The sequence below is a fragment of the Triturus cristatus genome, chromosome 10, assembly GCF_964204655.1.
Source record: "Triturus cristatus chromosome 10, aTriCri1.1, whole genome shotgun sequence".
Taxonomy (NCBI): domain Eukaryota; kingdom Metazoa; phylum Chordata; class Amphibia; order Caudata; family Salamandridae; genus Triturus; species Triturus cristatus.
The window spans coordinates 94,054,814-94,080,232 of NC_140593.1; the positions used below are offsets into that span (position 1 = coordinate 94,054,814).

The 25,419-nt window shown below is 44.5% G+C and overlaps 1 protein-coding gene across 2 annotated transcripts in view; it reads left to right on the forward strand.

Moving 5' to 3' along the window:
- Positions 1–25,419, forward strand: part of NR1D2 (nuclear receptor subfamily 1 group D member 2) — a 110,179-nt gene that overhangs the window by 56,586 nt on the left and 28,174 nt on the right. For both annotated transcript variants that reach the window (XM_085630513.1, XM_085630514.1), the window contains exons 4-7: positions 408–552; positions 4,881–5,527; positions 8,285–8,470; positions 18,572–18,782. In XM_085630513.1, the coding sequence (XP_085486639.1) occupies positions 408–552; positions 4,881–5,527; positions 8,285–8,470; positions 18,572–18,782 (1,189 nt within the window). The remainder of the gene's footprint in view (positions 1–407; positions 553–4,880; positions 5,528–8,284; positions 8,471–18,571; positions 18,783–25,419) is intronic.

Consider the following 25,419-nt stretch of genomic DNA (forward strand, 5'->3'; position numbering starts at 1 on the left):
TCATCCCACTGGGTTTGCCCCTGGAGTCTGACTCATCCCACTGGGTTTACCCTTGGAGTCTGACTCATCCCACTGGGTTTGCCCCTGGAGACTGACTCATCCCACTGGGTTTGCCCCTGGAGTCTGACTCACCCCACTGTGTTTACCCTTGGAGTCCGACTCATCCCACTGTGTTTGTCCCTGGAGTCTGACTCATCCCACTGTGTTTGCCCCTGGAGTCTGACTCATCCCACTGTGTTTGCCCCTGGAGTCTGACTCATCCCACTGTGTTTGCCCCTGGAGTCTGACTCATCCCACTGTGTTTGCCCCTGGAGTCTGACTCATCCCACTGGGTTTGCCCCTGGAATCTGACTCATCCCACTGTGTTTGCCCCTCGAGTCTGACTGTCTGTGTTTTCTGTACACTAGGGTTTCTTTCGGAGGAGCATCCAGCAGAACAGCCAGTACCGCAAGTGCCTGGAGCGCGGGAGCTGCAGCATTGGGCGCCTGAGCCGCAACCGCTGCCAGCCTTGCCGCCTGAAGAAGTGCCTGGCAGTGGGCATGTCCAGAGACGGTATGTCCTAGCCCATGACACTGGCATTGCCTTCTGCAATAACCACAGCATTCTAGCACTCCAGGATTGGATCTCTTCTATAGCACTGACTGAAGCAAAATGCAACAGTAATACTATGCATCAGCCTGGCCCACTGGCTCTCGGTGCACAAACGCGCCCTCTGCAGGCTCACGCAGCATGGCCCGCATACCTCAACACCCACACCCTGGCCCACATACCCACCAGGCTCCTCTGCTCGTCAAACCTTCTCCTCGCCCATGATCCTGAGCCTTTATCTACCTGGCCACAGAACCTGGACCCACCTTCTATTCCACATCCAAGCGGCTGCATGCCTCACCGACTTCCAGAAGAAAACCTGGCTCCAGGCAGGACAGCACCCCCTCCGCAGGCACCAGGGTACCCTACCGGGTGACACGCGCCATCCAAATATACATAACATGTCAGGGCTCCCAAGCTTCTCCTTCAGATGCAGTCAGTGGAGAAGTGTGGCTCAATGGTTAGAGCGGCAGACCCTAATGCAGAGGTCTGGCCCGGACCAGGGTTCAATTCCCGCCTCGGCGGGTCTTGGGCTCAATTTCCCAGGACCCGATAATTCTCGCCTCGGTGCCTATTCTAATCATGGGTCCCACTCCGCAACTCTGGGCAATAGCTTGCTTAATCTCCACAACGGCCCCAACAGCGCTAGGATGCCTGGCTTCACCTTTGGGGTGCCCAGGAGTGGGCACTTCACAGGGAAAGGCCAGGAAGGGTTCCACAGCGGTATGTGCACAGCGCCTGAGAGACCCTTTCAGGGGGTGTGCGGAGCGCTATATAAATGCACTACATTTACATTTACACTGGTCAGGATGCAAATCTGCTGTATTCTGAGCTGAGCGGTGAACGCTGACTCTACCCCAGCTTTCCTGGCCTCGTAGCATCCACGGATCGTAATGAAATATGTTGATTTCCTGTAAGTCCTGTATTGTTCCACTGCCATTTTACTGATGATACTGTGTTCAGACACTTGTAAAATATTCAGTGGCATCATTCTGATATATGCCTTCCTTCTTTTCCTAACACTGTCTCGCCTGCATTTTTATGACACTAGCAGCTTGTTTTACTCACAAATGTATTTTTATATATTTATTTCCTGTTATCCTTTTAAAGACATCTCAGATTGAGTGCTTGCAGTAGTGATGAATGTGCAACCTGAGGTACAAATGCCTTTAAGAAAGCCTGGTTAGTTAACGCACCTTCTGCAGAGATCTGTGTGCAACCTGCAGTTCACATTTTTAAGTCAAAGTCAATAAACTGAATGTCAGTGAGTTAGCTAACATATAATGTCAGTCAGTCAAGGATTCTTTATTCGGCCAATAAAAGCCATAAAAGCAGAATGATAAAAACAAAAGTACCAAAGGCAGTTATAAAAACAAGACGTAAAAGGGCCATAGATACATAGCAGGTACAATCTGCCATATAAACTTTTCTAAAACCATGTTTACAAAGAAAAGTAAAAATACTGTTTAAGTGCAACACTTAACGTTTGTGGTGTGTGCTGTATAGGCCCGAAATCCCTGTACTTGCGAAATCTACAAGAGCCTGAAGATTTAGGGCTATATGCAAGGAACCATTTCGCAGTTGCAAATTCTGCCAGGATTTGCAACTGCAACATTTTGTTTGCCATGTACTCACCCCTTTTGTGAGCCGGAAACGTATTTCTGAATCACAAGACACGGATTTGGGACTCATTCCGAGTCGCAGCTGCGAGTGGCGAACTAAAGAGGCCTCCTGGCTTCGATTCGCAGTGGTATATATTAATGGTTTGGGATTGCAATTGTTGTCACAAAATCATTGAAAAGTTACCTACTTTTCGAAGGAGATGGTGACAAATTCGCAAAGGGGAAGCTGTTCCCTTTGGACAGCTTCCTTTGTGGAAATTGTGTCAGGCCACCTTGAGACATATGTGATAATGGCAAGAGCACAAGGCGTGCAATACTTGAGCTCCTACAAGGCAATGGTCTGCATTCTGCAATCGCTGTGTAAAATGAGATACCCTGGCTGACCGTAAAACAGACACTCTTTGTGTAATACCATGCGTGCAGCCACCACACACACCCTCTGAGGCTGTCTCAAGTAAAGCTTCCCTTACGACCATGAACACTGCTTTTGTGTATAACCGAGTTTGTGAACACACTGTTTGGAGCGGCCCAATGAAGGTGGGACTGCTAAGATGCAATTAAGAAAAGGATGTTGCTGCAGAAGTGACATCATAGAATGGCATTTTATTTTGTGAGTAGACATTGTTTTTCTCCACAAGGGTTGGGCACACTTATTTCGCAGATGGTGCATTCTGGGCACGTGGGATATTTTCAATAAAAAGATAGATATTCATTAGTTTCTGGTGGCTAGGATTTGGATTCTCCATTTTTGTTGACGTGGTTAGAGGTACTTCTCCATTAAGATCTTTCAAGGAAAATAGTGATGGACAATGGGGTCCGGCTCTTGACGACAGAAATTAAGTGTCGTCGTATTATCCTCAAATATATGATTTGAAAAGATCTACTTGTGTGCTGAAAGAATTTATTCCTCTACTGTACAGCTGTGCTTTTCCTTTCGAACAAGTGCACTATGGCGTGGTATGGGAATATAACACCACATACTCAGGCACCACTTGTATCCCACGCTTTATATTTATAAGGAAGAAATGGTTGATGAAACACAACTGTCCATGACTTTTGCTGCGAAAATGTTTGAGCAGTCCACTTCCTTTAGCCAAAATGGATATGGTAATGAAAATGAAAATGGAGAACCCAGTACAAAGTAAAATTTACTATAAACTTACAGACAAAAGTGTTAAATGGTTCAGGGTAAGTGAAAGGACACATATAATGTTACGCTGTTTTTCAATGAAGGATTAGTCTGGCTTTATGGATGTTTTCCACGTAGTAAAGATTGGAGGGATGGTGCTGTTTAATCAATTAATCAAGTACCCCACCTTGGCCAAAAAGAAAGTTTATAATGGCTGCCACACTTGACTATCCTGGGTCAGGATTCTATGCAAGTTAAGATGTTTATAGTTCTGAGAAACTTCAAAACAAACCAACTGAAAGACTTTGAAGAAGTGTGCAATGAAAAAGTATATTTATTGTAAATACAAGGAATCATTATAATGAATTTTAGACAGTAAGTCTCAAGTTTATCACCCAATTGATTTCCTAACTCTTGTGAAAATACTTTTGAAGTAGGGTGAAAATCGGTCTTATTACAAACTAATTATGTTTCTAGAAACAACATTCAAAGCATTGATGGTGAATGCTTAAATGAATTTCAATCAATAAGGAAAGTCTGTCACATACTGAAGCTTACCTAGGTTTGCTGCTAAGTTATTCTCCTGGAACAGAGATCACGGCTCGCAGTTACTTGTCCTTTTTAGGTCTAGCCTGGGCAGCGCATGCACTGCTCTGTGAGGCATGCTGTATTCAAATATGGACTTGAAGCCCTGCCTACTCTCTGCCATATTTGTCATTGGCTTCTGATTCGTTAAAATGCTTGTTAGTCCCTCCTTAGTAGCGCCTTGTCTTTATTTGTAACCTCCCATGAGGATTGGCCGTTTTACTTCTGTTACACGGTATGTCTTATTTAGTCTGTGTGCTCTATTTTCTTCAATGAGTTTCTCCTACTGCAGGCACGACATGCTTTCCTGCAACATTCAACTCTCCATGCGTGCTTTCACTTTCCAAGCAGCCCGGGACAATGGCGGCCGCTTCTTTGAAATGAAATAGGTCTCGCATTTATAAGAGTTTGTGCTATTGGCATTGTAAATGACAAAGCCTTTTATTTATTTGTTAATTATCAAAACAGATAAATAAAAGGCATTGTCATTTACAATGCCAATAGCTTAAACTCTCGCAAATGCGAGACCTATTTCATTGCAAATGCTTGTTTAGATCTTCACAGGACATCCAAAGTTCTGCGTGTGTGTTTGTGGGTACATAGATAGATAGATGGGTAGATAGATAGATAGATAGATAGATAGATAGATAGATAGATAGATTCATATTTATCATTTTATGTAAACATGGAGGCTCATGTATTGCCTTAAAACTATTGCTGCTTTTTAGTTGTTGGGCATATCAATGTGTGTGGCAAGGTGCTGTCTGTTTTTCTGTCGGCACCGGCATAGGGAAGCCTTCCACAGTGTGATAGTATAAGGGAGATACTGGCCCCACCAGCCTCCCCCTTAGAGACCCCAGTGCTCTCTCATAAGACTGCCTTTCCTACGTTCAACTTAAAAAATAAAGGTATTTCCCTTGTGTACCACTAACCATTGTTATATATTTTCTCTGCAGCTATGCGCTTTGGCCGCACACCCAAAATAGAGAAGCAACGAATGCTGCTGGACATGCAAAGCGCCATGAAGACCATGATGAGTGGGCAGTTTGGCAGTCAGATGCAGAATGATGTAGTGCCTGATCATCAAGTTACACCACATATACCAATGGTGCCTCCTCTTCCTCCACAACAGCTGGCCGCCCAGACTCAGCAGGCTTCAGGGAGCTATGTAGGCCTCTCGACCTCTTCTCAAGCCTCGCCACCCTCTGTCAACATGTCCAAGGAGGACGTCATCAGAAGCGTGACCAGAGTCCAGCGGGACACATTCATGTACAACCAGGGGCAGCCTGGGGACCCAGCGGCAGGCCCAGAGTGGCTGCTGAGTGGGGCAAGAATGAATACTACTGCCGAAGATCAACCTGCGAGCAACAGTGGCCTCATTTGTCCACCTAGTCATAACCAGCTGCATCCGCATGGGCCGCACAGAGGCAGTAGCCAAATGCATCATCCAGATGGAAACGCTGCCTACTTGCCCACTTGCCATGGTGGTCACCACTCCAGTGGTCTTATGCATAGAAAGTGCAACCCGGCCCCTGCTTTCACACGTGTTCACCATGGCCTCACCAGAAACTACTCTCGTGGAGTAGTGCAGAAAACCCACCTGGTACAGTAATATGTTTCTGCTTATCATTTACCAAACAGAGGGTGGGGTAGGTGGCAAAACACTACAGTAGTCCTTGTAGACACCAGGGGACCAGCCTGGGTTCTCTGGGTGCTCTGCTTCAAAGGGTGGGGGGGTCTTTGTTCACTAGGATAGCTTTGGTCAGTGTCAGAATCAACCAGAAACTATAGGGTGCCCTGATCTCAGCATTCAGCCTGCTGTGCAGTGCCAAGCGTATGCTGAGCCCAGTCTGGATACAATGTTGGCTTTGGGGCAAGAGGTCAGTTTGCAGAAGGACCTGGCATCTTCCAGAGCCCGCTTCTTCCAGGGTGTTTCTCCAGAACCCAGTAGTAAACAAACCTCCGGAAATATTCCATTGCAGCCCTTGTTTCCAGATCCTGAGCTCAGCGCACACATGGCACTGCCCAGCAGGCAGACTTGCCCTCAACAACCCACACAGAACTCACATCACACCACAACTCAGAGAGCCCCACTGGCTCCTGATACACACATGCGCTCATTTCAAACTCCTCACGCACATTCAAGGCACTACACAACGTTGGCCCCACCAACCTGAACAATCACATCTCCTCCACCAACCAATCAGACACCTCTGTTCCGCAGGACTCCTACTTCCACACGCCCCACACATACACAGAACCAGATCAGGGAGACAGCTGTTCTCTTACATCACATTTAAAGCGTGGAACGGCCTCTCACTCCACGTCAGAGCCTCCTCCTCTCTACTTGAATTCTGCATGAAGCTCAAGACCCGGCTCTCACTCCACATCGGAGCCTCCTCCTCTCTTCTTGAATTCCGCATGAAGCTGAAGACCTGGCTCTTCAACTAACCAGCCTACCATACGCAGGGCTGGGCACACACACCTGCTCAGTGCCAGGATGCCCTGGCATGTAATAGTGCACTTTACAAATGCCCGCAACATAACATAGCTTACCATAACATAACCTAGTAGTCCCTGGTACCTGTGCTGTTCTACAAATGTAAAGAAATGCACATTTATACAACGTAGCCAACTTCTGCATCAGCACCTTAAAGATACAATAGTTAAAAGCACCATACACGTTTTAGTTATAACCAAATGTGTAAACAAATAATACACGAAGCTAAAGTGTACATCACTAGACATGTGACGTGTGTGGTTCTAATGTGTGCATCACTGTACATGTGTGCCTCCGTCTCTCTGTGTAGTGGAAATGTGTAATCAGATACATAGCTAATGTCTACATGTCTAGACTTGTGTGAATGTCTTTGTGAAGTGCAGCAGTGTAATAATAAACTACTAAGGTAATGTCCACAGCTCTCTTCATGGTTGTATCTCTCTTCATAGTGCACATCTGTAATTCAGTATTGAGATAATGTGCGCATCTGGAGACAGTGCATGTGTGCCTCTGTAGAGTGCACTGAGCTAATCTACACATTGCTGCATCTGTGCATGTCTCTGTACCGTATATATGTGCATTTGTCTGGGCAGTGTACATCTGGGCTAAACTATTGAGTCAACTATCACAAATGTCTATATACAGGTAGTGAACATCGCATACAATGTTATTGGCCTAACTTTCACATTGTTGGACATGCGCGCATCTCTGTGCTTTGGATGTGCGCATCTTTCTATCCAGTCAGTATACGTGTGAAATGCTGAGCTAGCTTGTACATTATTGTAGATGTTTCCACCTCTCTGTGCACATATGCATCTGTCTGTGTAAACACACGTCACTATGGAGCCAACTTGCACATTGCTATGCATGTGTGCATCCCTCTATGTTGTATTTAAATCTGCCTGTACTGCCCATATTTGTAATGCACTAAGCTGACCTGCACGTGGCTGCACACTGCTGCACATGTGTGCATCTCTACAGACTGCATATTTGCATCTGTCTCAACAGTGTAAACTTGCATTTAACTATATAATACACCTGTGGTTTAAGCTACCAGGGTAACTGGCACTTTGCTGTACATGTGTGTACCTCTGGACAGTGCATATATGATTCTGTCTTCACACAGTGCACGTGTCGTGAACGAATGTACTTGTGCACTCCGACAAGTATCTGATAAAGGCGTGATCACTGTCAGGAGGGCTGCTTGATGATCAATACCTGTCTTTTGAGGTTAGTGGTAAATATGTTTGATGGAGGTGTGCTTTCTGGCACGATAACAGGTGCGCCCAATCATTGGCAGTGTAAAAGGGCACGATGATTGGCCTTCCCTGTATGATTTGGTGATGAACCCTCCAATGTCCCTAAGGCTGGCTACCTCAGAGATGTACAAAGGTATTGATCTGAGAGGGGCTGACTGTCCCAATAAAGGTCTGATACTTTTTGGGTTTTGATGACTGGCACAGGAATTACCATTAAAGGCATGATCATTGGCACAGTAATTGCTTGAGCCTTAATGTCTATCATCCTAATTATCAGATGGGTTTATGGTGCTGGGTAATAGGACATACCTTTCATTGCACATAGGATGCACTGCCATTTTCTAAAGACATTCATGCAGTGGTGTAACGCAATATGAGGGACCTTTTGCAGAATGGGAGGAGAAGGACCTGAGTCCCCCATATCTCACAGATATTCATTGGCCTTGTGCTGAAGGTCTGGGCCCCCCTGCACTAGTGATGGTGCAGGAGCCTGCGTTATTCCCCTGCATGCATGATACTGTACTGTTTGCTTCCTCTTCTCTGACACTGTCGGCATATTGGTACCTCTTTGTTCTTCAAGCCATTTGTTCTCTATTTGTAGGTGTGCCCAATGAGTTTGACCCCCTGCATTGACCCCCGCAAGTCAGGTCAACAAGTCTGGGAGGAGTTCGCCATGAGCTTCACACCGGCTGTCAAGGAAGTGGTGGAGTTTGCCAAACGCATTCCAGGATTCTGTGACCTCTCTCAGCCCGACCAGATCAACCTCCTGAAGGCCGGCACCCTGGAGGTAAGGAGGGAGCTGACACCCCCCCCCCCCCCACTCTCACGCATTTACTCTCTTTCACTTGCCTTTAATACCCTATTTACCTAGAAGGGGTTCATACCCAGGTACCAAGAGGAGGTTGACCTACATTATACATAAGCTAAGCCACCCTTCAGACCACAGGATAGAAATCTTGATCTACAGAAGTGGATCCCACCAAAAACTAAACAAAAGTGTATGTCGACGTATACAGGTACCAAAAGCTATTTGTCACTGTGTTGGTAAAGTTGAGTTATCCTTTTAGTTGCCTGATTGTAGATCAAAGTATTTTTGTACAGTTTTGCCTTGGAAAATAATAGAAGCTTGCATGAAAGTTCTTTTTAGGTATATATTAAAAATCCAATTCACTGGTAAAAGTAAAATTGTGATGCCTGTAGTGGAGAGGTAACTTAAAAGTCATATTTTGCGCTGCCTGAAAGCGGAGCTGAGTTAAATTAGTTATGCTGACCTGCATTTCCACAATCTCTGTAATTAACATTCCAATTAGGCATAAAGTTTTGTTCTGCCAGGAAATAACACACTCATATCCTAAGCCCGGAAGACTTTTGTGGGGGGAATTAGTGGTCAATTAACTGCGCTAGGCATTCTAAGCAGGCGGTAACAAAAACCATAAAAAAAGACCGGAGCAATACTGTCTCGTTGGCATGAATATGCCATAAAGAGCCCCACTAACAAAAGCCTTTCATCCAAAGTTCCCGCACAGATATTCCTCTTTTCCAATAACAAGAGGGCAGGCTATTCCCAGATCAGGAAGAGGGGCTGGATCCTTCTTTCCATAGGGCTGGATCTGGGAGAGTATTCAGAGTTCCTGAGTTGGGAATCTGACTTGTACCATCTTTAACAGAGGCCCTGGAAAGGTTTACAGCAGGGGAGACAGGAAGTGCTGTAAAAGTGGGGAATTTTGGTGGGACATCTGCTGGTAGAGGTCATAGCAAAATGTCTATCATTGGCTAGTATGGTAGATACTATCAGCCCCTCAGAACAGTCCTACATCCTGAAGAAAACAACTTAAGGATGAAGAATTTTGACTGACCTCTTGGGGAGTAATTCTGAAGGACCCACCGTGCTGAAACGTCTATCTAAGAGTCAGCTTGCTGGTCTCCTGTCGATGACCTGAGGGTCACTAAAGGCTGTACATTGCATAACCCTGCTACTGAGCTGGGAATGGACGATACTAGACCATGCTATTAGAAAGAAACAAGAATCCTAGAACCATTCCGTGAGGACCTGGGAGCTGTAGGAGTGACCTTACCAGCATCAAGTATTTAGAACCTTGATTGTAGCAGAAAACAAGCATTGGCATAGCCAATAGGTCTCGCCTTTGGGACCTTATAAGTGTTTAGCCATGCAACAGTTGCATAACTAAACACTTATAAGGTCCCAAAAGCGAGACCTATTGGCTATGCCAATGCTTGTTTTAACGGCTGCAATCTATTGAAGCCTCACGGAGAACATCAAAGCGGCCGTGCAGCCGTGACAGTGATCGCGATCAAACATCAAAGCGGCCGCGAAAGTGAAAGTAATCGCGGTAAAGCGCGACGCGCGCGCCCGCGCACATGCACTATAGCTCTAGGCTGGCCTGGTAGCACTTTTTGGAGCCCTCACAAAATGTCTCGCCAGACCAGCGCATGCGCTGGGTCAGGCGAGACCTAAAAAGGGGAGCAGACGTATGCCCCCCCTTGGAGCTTTTACCGGCGTCTCCCAGAAGAGCATCAAGAATATTGAAAGCATTTGATTATACCAACCAAGTAAGCTATTCTGTCTCTTGAGGTGCAACAGTTTACTGGTAACTTTTCGTTGTTTTAATTTTTTGATGCAATATCAGCCTCTAGTGGATGTTATGAGTAATGCACGTAGACGAACATTAACTTTTACATCCCCATAGTACCCCTGGGGACTTTTTCACCTTTCCTTCAGAAAGGTATATTTCCTGTGTCCATTTTCTATACAATTTTGCTGATTACATTTTATTTTTCTTGAATTTTCCAAATTGGTTTGGGAACTTTATTGTTTTAGGTTCTTAACTTTCATGGTGTTTTGTACTGTTTGAACCTCTTGATATCAGGGGCTGATCAGAGTTTCTTAGTGAACTGTGTTGTGAAAAGATTGTGCTTTAGTAAGTTGCTAGGGCTAACCCTCACAAACGAATAGGCCACATTCTGACACATGAATAAAATAATTGGCTTGCAAAATGAAAGATGACCAGAAGTGTTTTGACTTGAGGAAGATGAGGACTCATATTTAAGGTAGTCAGAAGGAGGAGAAGAGACTTAGAAATACTTTATCAGACAGCATGCTGCAGAATGACAAACCAATGTAAAGAGAAGGGAAAATCAACTTGTGGTTTTAGAAATCATGTTGGGAGAGGAGACAGGAAAGTGAAGATGCATATGTGAAATGATGAGTTGCAATATAATTAAATGTTTTGCGGAGCCCGGTTCTAGGATACCCATCTAAGCACTCTAGAACAGATTGTTCACTACACAATGTGAAATGACAGTAACGACGATGAGCTGTCAGTGGCTAGAGGCCAGAGTATCCAAAGGCTTGTTGGTGTAAAATTGTGTTTAACTTTCTGTATAGGTCTATGTGTGAACTGCCACTCAGGGAGAGGAGATGGCCTAATGGCTAGGGCGGTCGACCTCGAATCTGGAGAACTGGGTTTGAGTCTCGGCAATGACGCTGAACATCCTGTGATTCTGGGCAAATCACTTAATCTCCCCGTGCCTAACAAAAATGAATGTGTCCTCATGTAATGCAACTGGTGCTATGTAAAGCGCACTGATACCCGATTTGGGTCAAGTTCGCGCTATATAAAATTCTGTAACAAAAAAAACAGCAAAAAAAACCTGTCACTCAATCAGGTGATTTGTAGAGCGCTTCTTGTCACCTGTGAGGGTTTCAAGGCGCTGGCAGGTTCCAGTTGATTAGCCAAACTAGCTGATCTTCAGAGACTTTCAGAACTCTGGAAGAGCTGGGGAGGTCTGTAGTTGAAAGATTAGCTCGTTCCATGTCTTCTCTGCTAGGTAGGAGGAGGGGCGACCTCTGCATCTGCTAATTCTGATGCAGGGTTGAGGGTTAGAGAAAGGAATGCAGAGCAAAGGTGTTTGGTGGGCTGATGAAAGTTCAGTTGGCAGTTCAAGTTGGCGGGTCCACAGTTGTGTAGGGACTTGTTTGCATGGGTCAGGAACTTGAACTGGCATTGTGTCTGTACAGGGAACCAGTTTAGTCTAGGAAGATCCAGAACGAGTCTGACTGCGGCGTTCTGTATTGTCTGTAGTTGTCGGAGGAGGTGAGCTGCAATCCCTGTGTAGAGAGCGTTCCTGTAGTCCAGTTGGCTGGAGATGAGGGCCTGGGTGATGGTGCTTCTTGAGCTTTAGGGTAGCCATAAGAATGTATGACGTTACATCGCGGTCTTCACACAGTCATTACAACGCAAGTCGTTACAACGACTTGCGCTGGAGGGCACTGGACTTAGGAATAGTATGATTTACTATTCCAACTCCAGCCTACGTAACAGTAGGGAAGGTGTTGGAATAGTAAATCATACTATTCCGTAGTGTATAGCGCCATCCAGCGCAAGTCGTTGTAACAACTTGTGTTGTAATGGCCACGTTGTAAACGTATCGCGGTGCAAAGACCGCGTTGTTATGGTTGTCTCCCTCTTACTAAGCATGCAAAGGATGAAGAAGCAGGAGGAGGAGACGGAGTTGACCTGTGTCGTCATGGTTAGCTTGTTGTCCAGAGTGATGCCTAGGTTCCTAGCGTGGTTAGTGGGTGTAGGAGTATGTCAGAGTTCCGAGGGCCACCAGGATGCGTCCCATGGGGAGCTATTGGTTCCAAAAATCAGTACCCCTGTTTTGTCCGTGTTGAGCTTCATGCAGTTGTCGTTCATCCAGTTGGCTAGTCTGTTATGCAGCTGTGGAAGTTGGTCTTGGTGGTGCCTTTGGAGAGGGAGAGGATGAGTTTTGTGTCATCGGGGTAGGATACCAGAGGTGTCATATAACTGTTGAAGAGGGTGGGGCTGCACGAGGATCCTTGGGGCACTCCACAGATGATTTACTTAGGTTCAGAAGTGAAGGGGGAAGGTGGACTTTTAGCATTCTTCCGGTGAGGAAATAGGCGATCCATCCAAGAGTGGCTCTTGGATGTCTATGTTGTGCAGCCTTGTAATTAGTGTGTGGTGAGAGACCGTATCGAAGGCTGCCGAGAGGTCTAGGAGGATCATTGTCACAGTCTCTCCTCTGTCGAGTAGGGCTAGGGTGTCATTGGTAGCCGCAATGAGGGTTGTCTCAGTACTGTGTTTCCTACGGAATCCAGATTGGGAAGAGTCGAGTAGGATATTCCGTTTCAGATGTTAGAAAAGTTGTTGGTTGATGGCTTTTTCTAATACTTTGGCCAGGAACAGGAGCAGGGAGATTGCTTAGTAGTTGTTGAGTTTGCTGGGGTCTGCCGATGATTTCTTTAGTAGGGCATTGACTTCTGCTGGTTTGCAGTCCTTGGGGAAGGTGGCCGTGACATTAAGGTGGTGAGTACGTGGCTGATTCTGGCTTTGCCTAGATTGAAGATGTGGTGAGGGCATGGGTCGGTTGGGGTCCCTGAGTGGACCAAGTTCATGATGGAGGCGGAGTCCTGTGGGGCAAGCTGGCTCCATTCAGTAAGTTGGATGTCTGTGGTGGAAGCGGAGTCGTTGTGTTGCTTGAAGAAGTCAGTGGCCTTGGGCTAGGGTTTGAAGTTTCTGTAGATGTTTGTGATCTTGCCATGGAAGAAGTTTGCAAGGTTGAGCTCCTGTGAGGGGGTAATTTTGTTTGTTACAGCTGAGGGGTTGGAGAATTCTTTAACAATGTTGAAGAGTTCTTTGCTGTTATTGGAGCTTGATTCGATGCTTGAGGCTAATGCCTTTTTCTTTGATTCTCTCAACTGTCTGTGGTGGAGGTTGAGGGCTGTTCTGAAAGCAGTCTTGTCGGTCGAGTCCTTGGTGGTGCGCCAGCTCCTTTCCAGTTGTTTGCAGTGTCATTTAGCGGTTCTGAGGTCTTCAGTGTACAAGCTAGCCTGCAAGGTGGACCTTCTGTGGGTGTTGCAGTTGGTGATCCAATTGTTGAAGTTTCTAATGTTCTGGTCTAGGTTGTTGGAAGAGATGGAGATGGAGAGGGTGTTGTTGAGGGCGTTAATCCATGTTTCCTTTGAGACTTTGTTCCAGCTGAGGTGGGGGGCGTTGAGCAGACTGGGGGCGGAGATCCATGAGATGGTGATGTTGAGGTAGACGATGGAGGGGTTGGTTCAGGTGAGTTCCGTGATGTGACTGTACCATATGAGGTCACTGGAAGTGAAGATGGGGTGTGCGTGCATAGAGTCATGGGCGAGTTGGGTGAGTCTGATGTTGTTCTTGCTGTTGAGGAGGTTAGAAGTGTTGATGTCATTGTGGTCGTCAATTTGGAAGTTGAGGTCGCAGAGCAAAATGTAGCTGTTGGAATCTATGGCGCGGGGAGCAATGAAGTCAGTGATGAGGTTGCAGGAGGGCGCCCCTTATGGTGGTTTTGCTGTCTGTTTTGAGGCAGAAGTTGAGGTGTTCCATGGCTGGGGTGATGTCATATGTGGTGGTGCATTGGATTGATTTCTTGTGCATGATGTATACCGAGTTCACTTTTATGTATCCTTTCAGCCGGCTGAGACCCAGTGTGGTTATTCAAGCTGCACCTTGGTTCTATCCCTTGCTAAGAACAGCCTTTCTGCATTTCTCCTGTTCTTGCTTCATCAGTTCAGATATTGTCATGTTTACGATTTGTGACATTTTATGCAGTGTTGACAGGAAACAGGTTATATTTATAGAAGGTCTCCCAGGTCGTTTCCGTTGTTAAAAATATGTTACCTCCTTCCTAAATGAAAGCTCTGTGTCAACCCATACTCTCCAATGCTCAGAGAATGTACAGCCAAGCACTAAAATCAATTTTTTAGCCAGTGGTAATATTTTGGCCGAAAACCAAGTGTAAATATAATTTCGGCATCTGTGGATACAAGACTCCCTGCCCTCAAGTTGCATCGCCAGCTTCCTATCATCAGAGTAGACCTGCAATCTAACATTTGACTTGCAGTGGCCTCAGCTAATGGGTGCACTAAGACTTTATTGGACAGGTGATGTCCAGTTTTGATCATAGGTGATATGCATTCCATTAACCAGTCTTGCTCTTCCCCTAGTACTCCCACCACCTGCTGCATCAATAATTGGTGGTCTGCTGTATCAGTGACATCCGACACGTCCAATCATTTTAGAGCTGCTGCTTACTCTCCGTCAGGTGTCCCGGGCTATCTCTGTCTAATGCCTGTGTCAATAAAGGCTGTCTCAGGGACGTGGGCAGAATATTATGTGCCCGAATATCGTGAAGGTATGGAGCGGAAAGAAGTGGTAGGAAGTATAGCAACGTTAGTGTATACAACACAGTAAACAGCGTTTACAACGCTGTTAAAACAATGCAATGCTATTACAACGCGATTGTTACAACGACCGCGTTGTTAGTTCGCAATACCTTTAAATCGCAAGTCATTGCAATGACTTGCTGTAGGGGGCGCAAAGGCATTGGATATAAAATCCAACACCGTCTCTGCTGTTGCGCAAACTGGAGTAGGAATAGTAAATAATACAATTCTTACGTCCAGCGCGCCCCCGACAGCAAGTCGTTGTAATGACTCGTGTTGTAAAGGTATTGCGTACTAACAACGCGATTGTTGTAACGACCGCGTTGTAATAGTATGTGCTGTATTAGCATGCGTTGTGACATGCTATAGTCATACAACACACCATGAGTGAGGGTAGATGATAAGTTGCTTATACCATACATAGAGCACTCAAAAGAAAGACCGAAAGCATGATGGGCATGGTATATAGGGGGCTCTAAGTGGGTTGGGCGTGCAATACGCATCGTATATATGGAGCAGCAATGGGGTAACGGGAAGCCTGATGGTCAGTGTTTGTATGGAACAGCAAAGGGAGGTAGATGTGTAGGCCATAGAAGACAAGCATGAGAATGTCCAATAAAGCAGTTACCTCCCTCTCACCACCCCTGACATAACTATCCCACACAACTGCAGCTGCAATCACTAGTACGGTGAACCCAGCCCTCTTGAAGGAAATTTCCCTAGCCCCCTGAACCATTATCACACCCCTCCCAAAGAAACCACAAGCTAACCCACACGGCTTGGATAATTATCAACTGACCTCTGACCTGCCTGTCTCAGCTAAAAAGAGTTGACACATCAGCTGTTAGTTCACAGGGTGTAAACATCTCCTACACAACCTATAACCACTCTTCAAGTGCATGAGGGGAACAGAGATTTCACTTGCGAACATTAGGGGAAATCTGCTGCTCCTCCTTGGATGATCCACCGTGGCTCAAAGTGATCCTACTGAACAGACTCAAAGAGCTAACAAGCCTGTCTGAAATGAGCATAAAGTGAATCCACACCTCATCGTTCATCAAAACCAGGAAGTGCATTTCTGGTTAGAGGACAGGAAGTGCATTTTGGGTTAGAGGACAGGAAGTGCATTTCTGGTTAGAGGACAGGAAGTGCATTTTGGGTTAGAGGACAGGAAGTGCATTTTGGGTTAGAGGACAGGAAGTGCATTTTGGGTTAGAGGACTGTCTATGTTAATTGTGGCTTGTGGACTGTCACAGTGAACCTCTCTTTAACATCTATTTTCAATACCCACAAAATCACTTTAGCACATATACTGAGATTTTAGCAGGTGCACTTCCAAAAGTACACCAAAGGCACATGAACTCACTTTCTACTGGGTAATAAACTAGGGAGGAGTGGGCGGCCCACCAGGCCAGCAGAGGCCCCGGTTTCTGTCCCCGGCAGAGGAGTGCCTGCCATATCTAGAGATCCCGCAGGTCTGGTCTATTTACTGTCATCACTGGTAAATAACGAGTGCGCTGCCATGTTCGTTCAGCCTGCTCAGAATCCTCTTTTCTTTTTCAGCAGCAACCCCCCAAAAGAGAAGTTTGTTAATGACAATTATTTTCAGCAACAAACTTTCGAAAAGAGGGTGTTGTTGGTAGAAAGCATAAGGAGAATGTCTCTGGTGTGCAGTGCGTTTTCTTCATGTGTGTCAGGGCCCTTTTAACATTTTCCTTCCCAGGTCAACATTTCCTCCGGGAAGAAAAGAATCGGTGACATTAGCCTGTTTTAAAGAATGTGTGATTGCCGTCACTGTGACCTGCCAGTCCACTGGCAGACAGACCACTATGGCAAGTGTTTCTGAGAGATCAGGCTAAGGAGCCTCTGTGGTTCTCCACCTCTAAATGGGATGAGGGAGCCTTCAGTGTGACAGGGCAAGGGTTCCGCCAACCAATGAAAATGCTGCCAACCGTCAACCATTAAATGAGCCAATGAATATGTAACCCAGAGCTACCAGTTGATGAAGGGGAACCAAAACAAAGTACCTGGCACTCTTAGGGGCAGATAACAATGAGCTTGCCTTCGACTGCCCCACAATCATAGAAACACTATTAGCAATATCACAGAAAGGAAGAAATCAGGGAATATTAATTGCCAACTGGTGTCCGCACCCCTAGTAGATGTTGTAGTTCTGTATTTTAATTTACAACTATCAATGCTCAATCAAATCCTCTTACTCTTTCACACTGAACACTAAAAGACAAAGTCATGGTGAGGGCATGGCTGGATAACAGCAACATAATCTATACATGGCTCCTGAAGAAGTCCACTTACAGACTGAAACGCTATAGAACAAGGCGGCCAGAATGTATGCACCTCTGTGGCAATCTTACCTTGGGAAACCAGGCTAGAAAACCCTCCATCTGCTCCTTATTGAGTCAACCAATGAAACTCAAAACACATTGCGCCTTGGAAAGGTCAAACAGGAACTGGCACTCAACACATCCTGAGTTAAACCTACAACCACCTTCTCCACCTATGGCCCATCAATTGTAGGGGTTGTAGACATAGTATGAGCACAATGAAAATAATAATAATGTATATTTATATTGAGCAACCCACAAACTGAATTACATGACAGAATAGGTGTAACAACACAGAGAAAGGTTTGTTGGGTGCTCTTTTTTCCCATTATCAAACTTTCTCTGGTTGCAACATGCTGTACCCAGTGCATGCCCTCATAGTGTGTAATGTGCGCCTCACACGCATTGCGCCCTACTTACAAGTTAGCCTTGTGAAGTGTATTACTTTGAAGATTCCAGTGCTTTTCATCCATAGATGCTCTTCCTCTCCTAATGCTCTCAGGAGTGAAATTTACTCCAGTTTTCACTACATTAGGACCAGAAAAGAGAGTACAATCTGTGGTCTTCCAGAGGAACTTTCTAAAGAACTGAAAACAAATTACAACATGGAAATGATAAATAGAAAATCGATCAAAGTAATAAAGACCTGGTGTTTGACCATATGAGAACACCAAAAAGAGGTTGTCAGAGTAGAAAAGCCCAGGATGTGTGTGTGTGGGGGGGGATGGGTGGAGGAAATACATAGGCAAGAGGGAAAGATTAACTCAAGCAAACACTGGCGAGATGGTTTAAATCTAGAAAAAAGAAGGTAGAATATGGGGCTGAATGGGTTCACCATGACCATTTACATCTGGATCACCAGACCGTTCAGATGTCCGAACGCACCTGAGCAGGTTCACAGATCACCATAGAGATCGGCACATTTGTGGTTGGTTTCAGGTGCGGGGCGGTCAGTGGTGGTTGTTTGCCCATCTTTGAAAACCCTGCTTTTTTTGTTTTGGTTGAGTACACTAGAGATTTCTCACTGCAGATGTAGGCTATGGTGCAGACCAGAATATTTGCTTTTCAATCAGAATCCTACACGTGATCTGCTTATCTGGAGCCATGACCGTTTTTCAGTTCGCTCACCAATTTGACCAATTTCTGTTTTTTAGAGTGGTAACTTTTTGCAGTTTCTTTTTTACAGCTGGTGAGTGCAGATGCTCAGGATACCTCCTGGCTTTTAATCTGTTATGTAACTGGTTGAATTCTAAAATTGGTCTTGCCATTATAAATCCTTCATATTCTTCTATTTTTTGTTTGCCAGGTGTTGATGGTACGGTTCGCGTCGCTCTTTGACGCAAAGGAGCGTGCAGTCACCTTCCTTAGTGGGAAGAAGTACAGTGTGGATGAGTTACAGTGCATGGGAGCTGGGGATTTGCTGAAGTCAATGTTTGATTTCAGCGAGAAACTCCGCGCCCTGCACCTTAGCGAGGAGGAGATGAGCCTCTTCACAGCAGTTGTCCTGGTTTCTGCTGGTAAGGAAAGTTGTTTACATATCACTTCATTATTTTCATGCAGCAAGCCAACTAACGCATTGTGGTTGCCACACTCCTGCTGATGCTGACTTGTTTCATTAAGTGGGTGATTGACATTGTGGACTAGCTTGTTCAGCAGTCGCTACAAAGTTGAAGTGGTCTTCATTCCTAGGTTGACCGGTTCAACCAAGCGCCTGGAGCTGTGAAGTCATATAGCTGTTCTGACTGATGTATGTGAATTAATGGAAAAAAGAAAAATTTGAAACTACACTGGAGGAAACCAAATCATAGAAAACCAATTTTAACAAAGTACAAATAAATAGAAAATTGAAGAAAACGTTTTAAAGGAAATACACTTTTAAGGAAATAACTAAAATGTCATTAAACTGGGGTGGAGTTTACGACTGGTGAGGGTTTTTATTGCAGTCAGGGATGGGTAATGTTTAGGTGTGATGATCAGGGGTTTTTAGGGGTGAGGAATGGGTGGAGTTTGGGGTGGTGAGGATTTCGTTTAGGTATCACGAATCGGTGGAGTTGTTTAGGGTTCAGGTATGTGTGGAGTGTAGGGGTGCTGAGTTTAGAAGAAATGGTTTCTCAGTAATGGTATTTCACTCACCAGCCTCAGAGGTGAGGGTGGCAATTTCATGAACGTCACAATCTAGTCATGTTCACCATCGCTTTACAGACACCTTGTCTTGTTATTGTGAGCTGGCATGAAGTGTTAGAAATAAACTTGCATGCGATTTCATTGCATAAATGATATCTAAATCACATTTAATTGTGCAAATTCACTCTTACGTAGTTTAATCTAAATGTGCCCTTAACATAACTCGGATTGTTTAATTGTTCCCTTTTCATCTATTTTAACATCATTTAGAATGCTACATAGAACTTCTTACGTTTTCACTTTCATCACTGACTCTTGCCAGGAATACTTGTTTGTCTTCATTTTTAACTGATTGTATGTTCTATAAAGCCGTCAAGTATTCTTCCATTGCAAGTTAATCAAAAATCTGCAAACCTATGCTTCCCTTAAAAGTATCTCTCCCTCCTGATACGAGGAGACGTATTGTACCCCCCACATCAATTTGTATAATTTTCCATTTCACCGATTTTATAAAGAATGTTTTTATAGTCTTGTTACATAGCTCTAAAATAGTCAACAGTGTGCTACCCCTAAAATATCCTTCTATATAATTGGGTAACTCCTTTACCCTAAAGTCTCTCACATCAGCTTATGCAGTTGCCCACCTACTTACATACGCCTTTCATTGTTAGGTCTCGCCTAGCGACGCAGCGCATGCGCTGCTCGCCTTGGCGAGATCTATAGTTGTCAGTTTTTCGTCGGAAGGGGGACAGGACGTGCACGTGTGCAGAGGACAGGAGATGTGCACACGTGCAGAGGACAGGAGTTGTGCACGCGTACGCAAATCTCCTGCCCCGCGCTTTCATGGCGACAGCTTGTTTTACATGTTTTTTGTTTCACGATTAACACGCCAAGGATCCTGTCGGCTCGAGTTTGGGCGTTTGTGGCTAAACCATACTCTGTTCTGGGCTCGGCTATCTCTGTTATTTAGCTGTCTTGCCCGCCTCTACTTGCGCCGAATTATACGAAGATAAGAGGTGTCTTGATAACACTTTCTGGGGAAGAAACACTGCCGTGTCTGTTTAACAACAGCGCCGCCTAGTGGTACTGTAGGAGAATGGCTGACCATCATTTCATAAATTCACTGCTGAGATACTTTTTACGGGCGTTATGCATCCTGTTCTATAGTGCGCCTTGAAAACAAAATAAAACAGGGACGGTTAAATCAGAACAAAAGTTTGTAAAATGCGAGCGGAAATACTTCCAGCGAGAACATGCTGTGGAAAAAGACATGTGTACGGCTACGGAATGTGGTTTAGGAACACAGAACGGACAACAATCTTGGAACAGGCATGCATAGAGTCTGACTGCTGTTATCAAAGCAGGCTGGGAATGCTTCAGGGTTGGAGGGAGGTGCTCATAGTTTCCGGGGCAGAGACTTCGCTCCTCGATTCTAAAATGACAAAATGTGGTCAAAAGAATTTAAAAGGGGAATTAACTGTAGCAGGAAGTGATGCATTACTTAAGAGGAGAGGAGTTGGCCTTACTGCTCGAAACTGGGGAACTGGGTTCGAATCTCTGCAATAACGCGGAACATCCTGTGATTCTGGGCAAATCACTTAATCTCCCCATGCCTAGCAAAAACAAGCATTTGCAATGCAATAGGTCTCGCTTCTGCGAGACCTTGATCTACTGGCATTGTAAATGACAAACCTATTATCTATGTGTTGGTTTTCAAAACATAAATAAAAGGCATAGTCATTTACAATGCCAATAGCTTAAAATTTCACAAATGCGAGACCTATTACATTGCAAATGCTTGTTGATATATGTTCGGCTGATTATTGTCTTAAGTGGTTTTTCATACTTTGAAATATATTTTGATGAACTTGTTTTTAGATCAGTTTTCAGCAATACATTTGTATTTGGAAGATACTTATGCAGGTTGATCGGTGGGCTAGAAGTCTTCAAATCCAACCCCTTGAAAACAGCAGAGAAATTATCAGTACAGTAATGTATGCAGTATACCTCATTGTGCCTTTCCAACCTTGTAAAGAGCTTTTGACTCTTTTCAAGAAGGCCTGTTGGTCTGCATAAAGTTTCTTCTAAAATCTAACTTGATGTTTTCCTGGTTTGAAACAATTGCATCTTGTAATATCATTTACAACATTTATGAAGGTAGCCCCTTGGATTTAGGGGTGTTCCCTTGGCATGCTCGTACACAACTAAAAAGTACCCAAAGATATTTTCTACGCTGAAGACTAAATTATTGCCTCAATTGTCTGTGTTTTTCAAGTTTGTCAATACTTTTTAAATATTTAGCATCATAACACTGAGCACAGTATTCAGAATTTAGTCTTACTAAAACAATTCAAAGTAAAATCTCTGTTTTTATATTCTAATCTCTATTTTACTACCCTAGGGTTTCTGTTTGTCCCCCCCCCCTCTTTTTTGTACTGAATGGCTTTTGTTATTATCTAAGACTGTTGCTTATTTTTATTCTGATTCTTCTCAGCATTACTAAAGTATGGCCGTCAATAACTCACTGGGTACTAGTATTGTGCTTGCGCCTTCTGGGAACGCAGTTAACTTTTAATATAGTTAAATCCCATGTTCACCAGATTCATCGATAATGCTGAAAGCATTTTTCCCTAATTTTGTGTATTTGAAAAATTCAACATCTAACAATGGATTCTCCCACTGCAGAACTTCTAGATATGCTAATTAATATTGACTCTTGTACTAATCCCTGCAGTACCCCCACCTGGCAGCTTTTCTTAATTTGAAGCTTCTCTGATCACTATGGGCCTTATTACGAGTTTAGGTGCTATTTATCGGGTTCGATGAATAACACATATTACGTACAAGTGTGTGGGGAATACCATGCAGATTTTGGTGTTTAACACCCCAAACTCCCAGTAGCGGCCGGCATGGTTCGCAGGTGGGGGTGCGGGTGTGGGTTCTGTTAACTCCGTTTTATTGTACTGTTTCCCAGTGGGGGACGTATCCCCATTGCGCATATATCTAGACGCGTGAGGCAATCTTAGCAGTGATTAAATGTAATGTAATTCCAAAGTTATGTCATTAAGCAGTACCTTCATAAGCCTGCCAACCCTAGTCATCGGGACCTGGAATGCCATGCACACAAGGAGATTTCAGAAGAAATTGGTTAGTATTGTCTTAAGAGGAAGGACGTGATGATTCTTGGGGATCTTTACTTATGGCTAGAAAACCCTCTCAACCTAAGCCTCCGATTTAAGGAAGCATTCGAACTGCGTAACCAAAGTTAATTTCTGTGGAAGTTATACATCTAAAAGGTCTTATGCTGGACCCTATCATCATTAATTGTGAGAATCTATCATACAGTAAGGTGTCCCCCCTTTTATGCTTCAATCTTTTTTTAGTGTCATTTAGTCTTCATTTACCTCTTGCGGCCTTGAGACCTTTCACTGATGATCCCCAATTGGAAAGGATCTGGCAAGCTGCTGTTTCAGAAATGGTAGTTGCCCATTCTGGTCACCAGCATAATCTATGTTTTACTTGAAAAGAGTTATAAACTTAAATTACACTTTGTCTTCATCGCCTCAATTCCACATGACAGCTTGGACTAAATCTTCTCTATGAGACCAAAAAACCCATTCAAAACCATTAAACAAACCTTGTTTTACCCAGGAGCTATACAAATCAAATTTTGAAACTAGTCAACCCGAAAGGTGACGGAGAAACACCTATCAGTCAGAACTGAAAGCTATGTATCTTTGAAAAACTAAGGAATACAAGCAGAGGATCAATGACTCAAAATCACATTACTAGAATCATCGCAATAGCCAAGCTTTAACCTGGCCAAGGACCTTTTGCATGGAACGAATGACTTACAATTGCCTCTTGCGATGTCCAACATTTCTTGCTCAGATTCTTTTTGTGAGGATCTACTTTCATTCTTTGATGATACAATTGCTAATATTAGGCATAATATAATCTCTGCATGTATTCCTGCCTCTGATTTAATTACCTCAATATGCCTCACTATGTTCTGGAAACTTCACCTTCATTGTTTTTGTCCATATCTCAAAAGATGATCCGACTACAACTATCTCAAAGTAGACCATACAGTTCTCCTTCAGACCTTGACCAGCCAAGTGGCTACCCAATATTAGACTTCTCTTAACAGATGAATTATTAGGCTATTTAATTTGTGATTTAAACTGGCTTTGTTCCTAAGGATAAGAAAATTGCTTTAGTGAAAGTTCTTTATAAAAACAATCCAGTTTAGATCCCACTGACACATAATTGTCAACCTATTCAAGCTATTTAACTCCTCCTCTATTGGTCAAAGCTTTTGGAGAAACTGGTTTTCAAAGACCTGTAACATTTTGTGGAATCACATGATCTCCTTGTTCTTTTCCAGGCTGGATTTCGGATGGGCAGAAGCACTGAACCAGTGGTGCTGTCTGTGGTCGATCATAGTGGCATTTATTGAACAAAGATGCAATCGCAGCTCTGTTACTCTTGGACCTGTTGGTCGCTTTTGATACCATAGGCCACGCCATCTTAATTTCGGGACTGGAAGGAAAAGGGATTTGTCACTCAGCGCTGAACTGCCTTTCGTCATCCTGCCAATTGTTACCACGTTGTTGTGATTCCACCATGTCAGTCAAAGCCCAGAGCTTTTAAGTAAGGCGTCCCCCAGGACTCCATTCTTTTACTCCTACTCTTTAACATCGATATGCGCCCTCTGGCACAATGCCTTCTAGGATGAGGCCAAATTTTACATGTATGCAGACAACACCCAATTGATCTTTGACGTTGATTATGGGACATATTCCACCTTCTTGTACACTGCATTTGATATACTAGTAGATAGCATAGAGCTTTCTTAGGTTAAATCCCACCAAGGCAGAACTTTTAATTGCACCTAGGGGAGCTAGAAGTTGGCCTTCTGTAATGGACCGTCCACCTTTGATTTCTTTCACCGTGTGCAATCTAGACATTTTCCCTTGATTCAAATCGGTTACTTGGTCCTCACACAAGGAAAATTGCCAGCACCTGCTTTTACTACCTGTTGGACCTACGTCCTAGAGGTAGCTTGGCTCAGGCCAACAGGCTTTTATTCTATCATGGCGTCTCGTGCGAGCATCACACTCAGCTCACAATTTAACGCAGCCCCACTTAAAAAGGACACTACACCGATTAAATTTAAAGATTACTTGAAGTCTTTATCTTATTTTGTCAAACAGGGTTATCCAGTATTAGGGGTGTCTTTCATAGATTCACATGCCTGAATCATTCCCCGTCGTCGAGACGGGAGCCTCCGGTACATAAAAAAGTAATGTCCTATAGACATACATAGAGAAAAAAATAGGCCTAAGGGCCTCCCCTTAGTAGCCTATCATAGTCCTTATGTAAAAAGGACCAAACTTCTAGAGCCAGCCAATCAGCTATCACCTCCCTCTAGAACCTTCCTGGCAGGAGCCTCAGTCCCTCAGATTTTCTACCGCACGTTGTGCTAGGGAGTCTCCAACCTGAGCTCTCCTCAGGATTCATTTCAAACCAACTTATTCACAGTTTTTGGTGACTTTCTTCTTCAGGATTTCAACGCTGACTACTTCAGGCCTCTTTTTGCTTCAGTGAGTGTTTTATTTCATCTACATCTCCTGGCATGTCGGACTCCCAGAAGAAAGCCCTTTTCAGGGCTTGCTCTTCATGTGGGAAGAAGAGGCTTCATGTGGACGACAAGCATGAACTATGCTTGTACTGCCTTTACCCGGACCACGTCCCTAAGGACTGCAAAATATGTAGGTCTTTCCCACATAAGACCTTGAGAGACAGGGAAGGCCGCCTGCTTATCTGGCTGGACAGGCTCAAAGACAAGGACAGTGTGGTGTCCTCAGAGGCGAGCTTTTCTGGAGCCTCTGGAGTCTCCCTGAAGAGGCCGAGAATGGCATCTCCTGGCCCCTCAGACGCTCCTCCTACGAAGACGCACAAAAAGTCTTCAGAGGCGAGATCTTCGAAGTCTTCAGCGTCTGATAAAGTCTCTCTCACCTTCAAGAA